The 11,990-nt window shown below is 34.5% G+C and overlaps 1 protein-coding gene across 4 annotated transcripts in view; it reads right to left on the bottom strand.

Moving 5' to 3' along the window:
* Positions 1-596: 596 nt before the first annotated feature.
* The window catches only part of LOC148940677 (uncharacterized), a 117,610-nt gene continuing 106,216 nt past the window's right edge, over positions 597-11,990 (bottom strand). For all 4 annotated transcript variants that reach the window (XM_089104954.1, XM_089104953.1, XM_089104955.1 and 1 more), the window contains exons 5-6: positions 5,624-5,798; positions 597-1,694 (exon numbers count right to left, since the gene is read on the bottom strand). In XM_089104954.1, coding sequence (XP_088961080.1) covers positions 1,585-1,694; positions 5,624-5,798 — 285 coding nt within the window. In that variant the 3' untranslated portion in view covers positions 597-1,584. The remainder of the gene's footprint in view (positions 1,695-5,623; positions 5,799-11,990) is intronic.

Raw genomic sequence — 11,990 nt, 5'->3', positions numbered from 1 at the left:
GAGTATGTAGTTGACCCCTTCCATGTTTACAGTTTCGTAGGGTTAGGGCTTATTTGATGAATACATCCAGAATCGTCTGTCAGACTGATAATTTGGCCCTGAGTATAATCTTCATGCTTTCGCATTATAGAGTTTCTAGACAACACCCTTACACGATAAATCCCACAGACGCAAATAGAAGAGTCGGTTCGAACAATTTTGATTTTACAGTTTGTAACCGCGGTTACCACCTCCCAGAGGATGTTATATATTCTGGAATTTTGAACAATTTAAGAGCTCATTACCTATTAGTAGTTTTTACCAGTACGAATCTAAGGATTCCAGGTTTAGCTCTGGAATATGAATTGTTTCTTAGCCAAAATTCTTTAAATTCCCTTTCTTAAGATAGGGCCCAGTGTAAGTATTTACCGAACACTGAATTATAGCTCCAAATAAGAGGGCCATTTAGACTTAACTAGGTGGTCATTGCTGGAGATCATATGCAGCAGTTCTTGAAATTTTGAAGAAACACATAAATTGGCAAATATCCTCTTGAATTCGTAGTCTTACCCCTATTTACAGAAAAATTAAAGAATTTGTGTAAGTTAAAATTTGTAATAGTAGTTTATTTGTACAAACCTTGTATCTTAAAAAAAAAACAAGCAATAACAGACCAAAATTAAAAGAAATTTGTAAACAAAATACTAAATAAAAACAAACTTAAATAAGCAAAAGCAACAAACTGCCATTTGGTGACAAAGCACACAACACCTACTCCATAAAAATTAAAACCCAGCAACGGAGAATTACGAACTCACAAACCAGCTTTGATAAGGGAGGGTAAACTGTTAAGTTGGATGAAGTAAAAAAAAAAAAAAAATCCTAGAAACAGACTCCCAAAAATAAGTGAACGAAATTCGATCCGTTAATTTTGGTTTTAGAGTAATAACTAAATGTAAGACACTAAGAAATTGCAGTACCAATTTTCTGTAATGAACATGATAATGTTTTTAATAAAGCTGAGAACAGTTTATAAACCAAGTCAGTTAGATTTATTTTGTTGTTTCTACGAAAAGCGGAAAAATAGTTTAGGGCCCTAAAGAAAATTCTGAAGCATGTCAGGAAATACATAAGATACGACTTATTTTATCAAAACCATAAAAATATTTATTTTCAGCTAGTTTGAGGCTTCAAGACTTTGAAACTGTCAATAGTTTCCTTCGTTTGGTTTTTAAAAGTTAGGAGTACACCAGAAAGGATTCTTGCGAAAACAGACAGAAGAATCATGCCCAATTTACTGACAAAAGAGCCATGCCCAATTAACTTATATATACCATACAGATTATCTGTATCAAGAACTGTATATTTTTAATATTATTTATACACAATAAAAAAAAAGACGATGGTTCGTACTAAAATATCCATTATGAGCAGGACCAAACAAAATGTGATCATAATTTTATCCGAAAAACATGGTTTTAATTAACAAATATTTTTCTAGTTTCCATTAAGTATCTTCTCGATCACCAAGGGTTGTCAAGCAATTGCCAAACATAAAACCAAAAATATGCACGTCTGTTTTCTTGTACTGTACGAGATCTTCTGTCACCGATATAATTCAAGGGGGAAAATGAAATTAAAACTCAAACAGAGGAAGAGAATTGTCGGAAATACGATACTTCGATTGCTTCTTTGCATTGCAGCCGGAACTTCTCCTAAAAGAAAAAATCCCTCATATTTTTACCAAACTCAATTCCCTTAAGTCTTTTAAGTTAAGAAGATACGAGAGAAACCGAGTAAGAGATAAATAGAGACAGAGAGAGTTACTATTACGTCTAATAAGGCACAATGTTTTTTGACAAAACTCAATATTTTTTGTCAGCAAAGTCACCTTTGAGAATGTGGTTAGTTGTTTACTAAGGTATCAGGTAAGAACACCCTGAAGGCTTTCCCGGTGTCTGATATTGTTTAACATAATAATAATATTATAAAACCTGTAAAATATCACATGAATGTACTTACAAATCTTCAGCCAATAATGAGATGAATGCTGCAACGATTACTACTGTTTTCAGTAAATCATCCTGCGGACAATGACCTTTTTAAATAATAAAAGAGATCGTGCCACAATAAAGGTGCAATTTCTGCCATTTTGTGCCACAAATATTTTCCTTAGTTTTGGGTTCCATTTTTTTATACATTGTATTTTCTGTTCGCTTCAAGTTTGAACTTTTTTTAAGACTTTGTTTCTGCTTGCTTTTGGTTTTAATATGGATTTTTATTTTTCTTTGAAAAAATTCTTTTTTTGAAAATATTTTTCAGTTAATAAGTAGTAGAAGCTGTTTTCCGACACACAGTTGAAGTTTTTAGTCAACTAGCTTTTTGACCAACTATTGAATCAATCCCATCAGCTGTTTTGTTTATTATTGGAGTGAATTATTGGGAATTGAAATCGTATAAATAACTTGAAATTATAATTCAAGTTGTTATTATCGTGTTATATTATATCTATTTACCGAAAATGTATATAATTTAAATTTTACACAATTTCGCTACTTTGATATTAGCATGCTATTTTGGTGAATGTCCTTTTTTAAAATGAGGCTGTTCATGGAGGGAAAATTTTCACTGAAAACTTCTTTTTTTGTCAAATGTATAAGAAGTATATACAGACACAAATGTTGTGATATCGTCTGTTCAAATGATAGCAGTTCAAATAGCATTGTGCTTTATAGTGACCCAAAACGTTTTCTGTGAGCGTTTAACGACTGATGCACTCGTCTCTAGACTGGACGTCGCTGTCTGTGGACACTCCCCTGTAGAAGTTCTTATGCAATGGATATGCTTTCTAGCCCAGTTTCGAATGTTTTGATGTGTTCCTTATGACTGAGTTGCCATCTAAAAATTTTCAAAAAAATGTTGTGGGACTTTTAGTGCCCATTTAACTAACTGAAACAAGCTTAAATTTGATGGTGAAAAAAAGCAAAGGTGAGACAAGAAAAAAAAAGAAAGTGTTATGAATGAGTACTAAGAAAACGAAGGTGTAAACTTTCAGCTCTAAACTTCAAATACACAGTTTTGCAAACAATTATTTTCAACAGATGGCTCTAATAGAGCCTCCTAAGCTTCCCTGTCCTCTTCTGTGGACACTGAGTCCCAATCAAGTAATTGAGGAAGCTAAAAACCTTCCATTATCTTAAATTACCACCAGATTGATCTTAATAGATAGCATCGGTGGAAGGTTCGTGCCTAGGCATTGCACCGCCAGGCAGTCGCTTTTGAGCTGTAAAAGAGTTCTGATCGATCATCGTTCAAAGCATGTTGTTTTTTATTTTTTGTATAAAAGATCTAACGCCAAAAAAAGAACCCATATTTAAAAATAAAAATCAAAGTATTGCAAAATGTCCCAGGGGTTAGTTCAAATAATAAACCTAAGCAAATAGCAGCGTCAAAAGCTTTGCAAAAAATCATGTCGCAATAACTTATTCCTTGTTCATTTGTTATTTTAAAAGATTTAATCCAGTCACTTTTATGAGGTGGTTTCACGAAGGTAACTGCAAATTGTAAATGTTAAGCAATTGTATATTATATTTTTAGGTGAGTCTATTTTAGTTTTATGTATATTTTTTAGTTTTAGTTTATTTTTTTTTCTACGCTGAAGACGCCATGTTTGATACGGGCGAAATATTCGTTTTTATTTTTTTTTTCTTCGTTCTCATTTACTGGCCATAGACCCGTTTGTCGTATTTATACTTTTTTGTTTTTTTTTAGACGCGAGAAAAATGCGGAAAATACCGTGGAAGATGGAGCAGTGATATGATGGAGCAGCGTTTTCTTGGACAAAACGACTTCAGAGTCTCTTATCCTGATTGGGCAGGCCTACAGGGACAGTAAATTTATGAAGAACCTGTTTTTTCAATAGTAAAAACGACTTGAAAGATGGGTGGAAGACAATTGCGGACTAAGATTGGTCTAGACCTTTCAACGAGTTCTGAGGATGGAAACTTGTCAAAAGTTAAAGAACTCTTGGAGCCCAACTGTCGTTTCAGTATAAAATTAATAGTGACATACTTTATCATGAAGAATTCATCGGTGCGCAACATTGCAACCAAGAATCTTGACACGAGAAAAGCCTATGCAAAATTCCTATCAAAAGTGCTGAGTGATGGACAAAAACAACGACTAGTTGACCTGTGGAATTAGGTTATAATTTTAACACAGTCTTCGCAGAGGCCCGATTTAATTCTGGGAGGCTTTTTCTTTTCCTCAAAGTTAAAACCAACCTGCAAGGTCGCCATGTTGATCACCTTGCTACAATCCGGAAGATTGTAACCAACTATTTAAATGGCTTTTCCTAAGATGACTTCCAAGGAGCGTACAAATCATGGAAATTCCTGTTTATAAACCCAGTCTCATTACTTTTTGAGCACCCCTTGCAGTTAAGCCATTCTTAGATTACCTTTCACATTTTTTTTTATTTCTTTACAGTATTGCTTCTGAGAGTTAAGTTAGAGTTGTTTGTTCATTTTCTGGGGATTTTATGATTATTTATACAGAAATCCAGGATTCAGCCCTTTAGGCTCTAGTGGTAATTTCATAGTTTCTATCCCATAGAAATAGTAAAAAGAGGGAAGACCAGATTTTGCGAAATTCCTTGGTATGTTGCCACTAACCAAAAATATTAAAATTTTGAAAATACAGTCGTAATTCAAGTATTTGGCCTCGCTTCGGTTGCTTTTCTTTATTTCTGTGATTTACCAAATAGACAAACAAAGGGACAACTGAGTATAAAACTTTATTTGTGTTTTTCGTGAAAAAAATTTCGTGTGCAACAAATCGGAATTGAAAGGTGCAGGTTAATGCGACAACTGATAAAGAGGTTCCTGTTAAACTATTATTTGAATCCGTTTCTAATCGACTCTGATATTATCCTGCACCCAACAGAACGATTAAAGTTGAGTAGATTCGGGAGAAGAGACCTAAGACCGCTTTAGCAGGAACATATTTGGGCTACAAATCCATTCCTTAAAAGCTCTTTCACCTAGCTCAAGGTCTCAATGCCATGAAGAACGTACTCTGGGTTAGTCAAGATATTATAGTGCTAGGGTAGTAGCTTGTAGGTCTATTAGTGAAATCTTATTGACGTAAGACCTGGATTGCAGCTTTACTATGATCCAAGGAAAACGAAAAGCTAGCAAACGCTCTTCAAAATTAGCAATCATAGCCAAATCTATAAGAAGCGGAAAATTTTAAAATATGCTATAAGTTAGCCTAATCTTACTTTCAACCACTTTTTGAAGATATCTTATCCCTTGCTATCACGAACAACAGCCAACTCGTCCGTCCTGTACGATATCTGAAGTAAAAATATGGATGGTGTCTAACAGTCAAGATATTGATTGTTCATTTTATCTGGGCAAGCTTATTTCAAATACGATTTACATGTTCACTATATCAGCGAAGTTGATATTCATGATCATTAACCGTAATCTGAAAAATCGCCGATATATCCTCAGAATATGGCATATACGTGCAATTATTGCTTTTCTTGTGAACAATTCACTGCTGTATACAAACAGTGAACCCTCGCCTGGATTTTTTTTTTGTGAAACAAAAAATCGAAATTCATAAGAAACTAGCTTACCCTCAAGTACGTGAACCATAATAGTTGCTTCTAGTCCAGAAGTTGGTCTACACTTGTAAAATCCAGCGTCATTTTCTTTTGCTTTCAAAAGTCTCAGAGAGCTCAATGTTTCATAAGGCCCCATCCGTTGAGTTAAAACACTAATACCACCACGTGGTGAATCGTACGAAAGTATCTGGAACAGAATGAGGAATTGAAAAAATTGACAGAAATATATGCTAAATGGGTAGAGTTAAGAGAGTGAAAAGATATATAAGGTTAAATCACGTTAGACCGATCGCGTTTGTACCCTTATTGCCAGAATTTTGGAGGGGGAAACATAATTTTCCAGGGAGGAGGCTGTGCGACAAGGGATACATTAGATTTTTGGGTCAAAAACCAAGTATTTTACATCCTCGCGAGTCTTTCCAAGTTCCCCCATGGATGGCGGAGGGGGAGTAAAACCAAGCTTCACTGTGAATTCGAGATTGTTTTTTCAATTAGACTTCTAGTCCAACTGTTTGTGGCAAAAATAAGAACCCTCCAAGAAAAAAAGAAACCTTCCTAATTTAACTATTTGAAATCAACAAATAAATGACTTGTTGATTAAAAGTGTAAAAGTAGTTATGGATAGTTTCATTGAAATCGTCGGTACGCTATCAAACAGTTCGTGGTAACGAACTGTAAGTAAGGAGCGACCCGGCTCAATGGTAACCGAAACTGTAGAAAACAGAATTTTGATACAAATAGATACATCAAAAGAATCATATTTTAATGCTGATTTCAAATGTATAAGTTTCATTAAGTTTAGTTTTATTAATCAAAAGTAACGCGCCTAAGAACACTTGGTTGATTTTCGAAAAAAGGGGAAAAGGACCCCTAAGAATTATAGAGCCTCAATAAAAGTCAAATTACCATATACAAACTATAATTAAATTCCTCAGCAGATATACCAAAATCTTTTCTATAAAAATGTGAAATTTTGCATTTTTTGCCAGAAGAAAGATCACGGATGCGTGTTTATTTGTTTGTTTGTTTGTTTTTGTTTTTCCCCCAGGGGTGATCTTATCGACCCAGTAGTCCTATAATTACTCGGGAGGGCTCATTCGAATGGATATTAAAAGTTCTAATGCCTTTTTTTATGTAACCAAAAAATTTGAGGGTAACTAGGCCCCCTCCCATGCTCATTTTTTTCCCAAGGCCCCCCGATAAAAAGTTTGAGATAGCCAATTTGTTCAGCATGGTCAAAAATATGATAACTATGTCTTTTAGGATGACTTAATCCCACAAAGTCCCCGGGGGAGGGCTGAAAGTTATGAACTTAACCCAATGTTAACATATAGTATTGGTTATTGGGAAGTATACAGACGTTTTCAGAGGGGATTTTTTCTGGTAGTGGGGGTGGGGGGGGGGGTGGGTCGGGGGTTATGTGGGAGGATCTTACCACGAAGGAATTTTTCATGGGAGAAGGTACATTGCTATGAAGGGGGCGCCGGATTTTCCAGCATTATTTAAATAAAGATCAGAAATTATATATAAAAAAACAAGTTTTTTAACTGAAAGTAAGGAGCAACATCAAAACTTAAAACGACAGAAAACATTACGTATATGATTGGGTTCATCCCCTAGTCAATACCTCGCTCTTTAAGCCAAATATTTTTTAGTACTTTCATAAGAGCTATTTATTCTAATTAACGGCAGTGGTGATTAAGGGGTCATTTTTAAAGAATTGGAACAAAATTCTAACTTTAGCTTAAAGAGCAAGGTATTGACTAGGGGGCGAACCCTCTAATATACGTATTAAAAATATAAGAATATAGAGGTTCGTTACGTAAGTTAATTCGCAAGTTACGTATATTTATTACTAATAAAAACGTTCGTAAATAAAATTAAACAGGTTTCGAGAAAGCAATTTAACCAAATAAAAGTAAAATTAATATTCATTTTTTTTAATTATTCATGTACGGTGAGCCAAAATCAAAACCTGCATTAATTCAAAAACGTTCAAAAATTAAATATAAAAAAAACAAGTTTTTTTAATTGAAAGTAAGGAACGACGTTAAAACTTAAAACGATCATAAATTCTTCCTTATATGAAATGGGCTGTCCCCTCCTCAACGCCTAACTATTTACTCTAGACTTTCTCACAACTCTATTTTTTTTTAAACAATGAAAAACTTTAGCGTAAAGAGCGAGGCGTTGAGGAGGGGACAGCCCCTAAGGGTATTAAGTTGAAACTTTCAGAGAATCTTTACGGGGATATTGTACTAAATCAAAAGGCATTAGGTGCATCCGGGTTGTCAAAAGGGCGTATCTATGTTGATTTCATTAATGGTTATGGGTGTCAATTCGAAACTTTCAGTGGATGCTAAGGGAGATGTTAGACCAAATGAAAAGATACTATATGCATCCAGTTTGTCAAATACTATGTGCATCCAGGTTGTCAGAATAACATTTTATGCACACCACAACTAGCAAATACTCACATGAAAGTCACAAATAAAATAGTTTAAATAATCAGAAATAAAGAGAACTGGGCATTGCCTCTGATACATTTTATTTTAATTCATATATAATTTTTCCAGGAACATTTTCTAGGAGGATTCTCTCGGGTAAATTGTCTATGAATTACTGTTGAATCAAAATCTTAGTTGAAGAACGGTTCCAAACCTTGATTTCATGTTGTAACAAATTTGTATAACAATTATATGGAACACAATCATAGCCAATGCTTGGATGACCTTATGCAACTTTGGAATTTAGATTAAATCCAATATTTTACTTCTTATTTAAAAGACCTAAAAACATGAGAAATATCCATTATTTTAACCAATAATAAAACTTTGGCAATCAAAAACGTAAAAAAAATACTGTTTGAAAAACCGTGTAAAAAAATAAGTTTTTCCAAGAAAAGCAAAAAAAAACCCATCGTACAATAGGACAGCATGGACAGAGTTTGATAGACGGTGAGTAACACGAGTACCTAAAACTGTCCATTGACAACTCCTCTGGAAAGCAAATCTTTCTCAGGCTTTCGAAGTGTCCACGTTTCATTTACTTTCCTGTTATTTCCTTCACTGCTATCTCTTAAGAGAAAGCTCTTTAGGATAGTCTATTGGCCTGGAAATTCAAAAGAAGACTAATAAAAAGATAAGAAATTGGAACTATTTCCGGTCGCCATAACATTGTCGTACAACCAACAGAAGTTCATTAGAAGAAGAAACTTCGAAAGCAGAATCAGACTATAAAGAGCGAGCTTGCAGGCAAATAAACTAATTGGATGGAAAAATCTTATTCTACAAGTCAGGTTTCAGCATACTTGCGTAGCATTCATGCTTCATTTAAACCTTTCCAAATTTAAGTGATTTCCTTCAGGATATTTATTCCAACATTTGTCCAAAGTTTTTCAAAAACAGATCTCAACAGACATTTTGAAAATTGGAAAACCAACGAGCTTCATTTATTCGCAGGGCTAGATTTTTGGTTTCTATGAATGCTATGACATTAAGTATTCATTGAAATTCTATTGACGTAAGTTTATAAATCCCTACATAAAAAGATCTTAATTAATAGGCAATGCGGAGAAATCCTTGTAAAATTACTTCAGGTCCAAGTCCAGGCTTCTGTGTTCAGTATTATTGTAAAAATAAAATAATCTCGTTTAATAAGGGGGAGGGGCTAAGGTACGCTTTAAAAAACACACACATGAAAAATACGATAGGAAAAATGAAAGAATCAATAGTATTTTTATGTCTTGGGTAAGACCATGGATCTAGATTTTTTTTTATGTTTTTACGGTGGGGCAAGGGAGGGGGGTTCACTGAAGGAAAATTTGGAAAAATACAAAATAGGTTAACTATGGTAGGAGATTCTTTTATCTAACGTGACCGACATTATTCTTGTGGAGTTGGCCAACAAATTGATCATGCTGAAAACTTCAGTTTTCTTAAATTGTTCTTTTTTTTAGCTTTTATTCTACTAACACTTTCGCTCACACCTACGTAGTTTTGTCTCTTCCTAATTACCATGAAAATGCGTTTGATCCTAAGACGTTTTTTATAATTTTTTTTTTAATTTTCCTTATAGTTTTTCAGATCAGCTACTGCTGTTTCCCAAATAGATTTTTTTTTGCTTTCCTCAATGCATAATGCATAGAAAGTGTCTATGCAATTTAGCCTGATTTTAAGACTAAACCTTAGTGAGCTTACTGCATGAACTGCTGTTTTTATCATTTTTTCTTATTGTCAAGCTTAATTACAAAGAAAAGCTTTTGACACTAATTGTATTAGAATATAAGCTATGTCTAGCTGATTTCATACTAGAAAGGATCCCATTCATTTTGGTGGGATAGTTTCATTTAAAGGGGAAGTTTCTGCATATCCGTCATTAAGAAGCATACGAGTGAATAAAAATTAATGTAAAATGGACTTTTTCCCAAAAAAAATTGCTCAAAAAAAAGTAAAGAGCCATATTAAAACCTATAACAGGCAAAAAGAAATTCTTACAGTAAAACATACTTAAACAAACAGAAATTACGGTTAATAAATAAACAAAAACCAAACAAACAGAAATTAAAATGAGTAATTGCGTCAAACACAGAGATAACAGATATTACTGCAGACGAATATCGAGCCCTAAAACGATCAAAATAAAAATGAACAATCAGACTTAAAACAAGCGTGAATTACCACAAAAAAGAATAGGGCTACCGCCAAAAAAAAAACCATCTAAAGGCCAGATCGTGATTTGTGCTTTAGTGAAAACGATTTGCATTTCGAGCAGTGTGTTCTTGTTCGTTATAAAGTCAACAAAATCCCGAAAAAGTTGCATTTGCTTTTCATTGAAAACAATATTTATTTTGGAAAATGTTGCTTTTATTTGTTAAAACATAAAAAAAATCGTAATAATCAAAATTACCGACGAAGACTATGAAAATAGACAGTGACATTAATTCGTGATAGTCTCGGCAATTTTTTTTTCAACGTTCTAATTATAAAAGTGAAAATGTTTAAAATACATTTTGTTTTCAGAAAAAAAAGTAACACTCACGGCTCTAGACGGCTTAGGGGCTTATAGGCCTACCTCTGATTGTGCTAATTTCTGTTCCTAGAAAGTTCGGCATCGTTATTCATTTCAATCAGAGGCAACGCTATAGCGTTGCTTATAGTAAAAGTCATGAGGCTCCAATATTTTATTATTTATTTATTTATTTTTTTCCCAGAGGCATTTCATATGGAAGGGGTCGTCATATAAAATTTAAAGGGGCTCATTCAATTGGAAATCGAGAGTTCTAGGGCCCCTTTTAAGGATCAAAAATGATTGGAAAGCAACTAATACCCCTTCGATGGCCACCATGCCCCCAAACACATCCAATCAAAATTTTTAGATAGCCATTTTGTTCTACGTAGTTGATAGAAATTATGTTTTTGAGGAGGACACTCCCCCCAGAGCCCTCAGGGCACGGGCTGTAAGTTATGCTCTAGGAGCATATAAGGTGTTTATAGAAAGCTTTGTCGTAGAAACTTCAAAAAGGACTCATTCGATTGAAAATTTTAAATGGCTAGTGCCCTTTTTAATAGTCGAAAGTGATTGGAAGGCCACTAACACCCCTTCCAAGCCCAACATTTCCCCAAACACATTCAATCAAAATTTTGAGATAGCCATTTTGTTCAACGGAATTGAAAGTTCTGGAAATTATATCTTTGAGCAGGACAATCCCCCCACAGTCTTCAGGGCAAGGGTTATAAGTTATGCCCTTGGGACATATATAGCTCCTATGGAAGGAATGCTCGTTTAAACTTCAGATAGGGCTCATTTGATTGGAAATTGAAAGTTCTAGTTCACTTTTTAAGCATCAAAAGATATCGGAGGATAACAATCCCTTTCCCCACGCCTTTTTTCCCAGATGCATCCTATACAAATCTTGAGATAGCAATTTTGTTAAAAACAGTTCAATGATCATATAACAAAAACTCCGGTGACGACATAACCCCCAAGGGCCCTAGATCAAGCGTTGTAAGTTATGCCCTGGGGGCATATATAGGTCTTATGGAATGGATGCTCGTATAAACTTCGAAGAGGGCTCATTTGATTGAAAATTGAAAGTTCTAGCTAACTTTTTAAGATTCAAAAGAGATTGGAGGGCACCTAGCCTCCCGCCTCCACGCCCTGTTTTCCTCAAACCCTTCCGATGAGAACTTTGAGATAGCCATTAAAAAAAAAAATAGTTCAAAAACCATATAACGAACACTCCGGGGTCGACACAGCCCCAAGGGCCCGAGGGCAGGCGTTGTAAATTATGCCGTGGGGGAATATATGGTTTTTATGGAAGGGATGCTAGCAAAAGTTCAGAGGGGGCTCATTTGAATGGAAATTGAAAGTTCCAGTT

The sequence above is a fragment of the Artemia sp. Qi Xiang Cuo genome, chromosome 19 (assembly GCF_049724085.1).
Source record: "Artemia sp. Qi Xiang Cuo chromosome 19, ASM4972408v1, whole genome shotgun sequence".
Lineage (NCBI taxonomy): Eukaryota > Metazoa > Arthropoda > Branchiopoda > Anostraca > Artemiidae > Artemia > Artemia sp. Qi Xiang Cuo.
The sequence above is the reverse complement of the archived record's forward strand: the minus strand, read 5'-3'. Positions and strand labels throughout refer to the sequence as shown.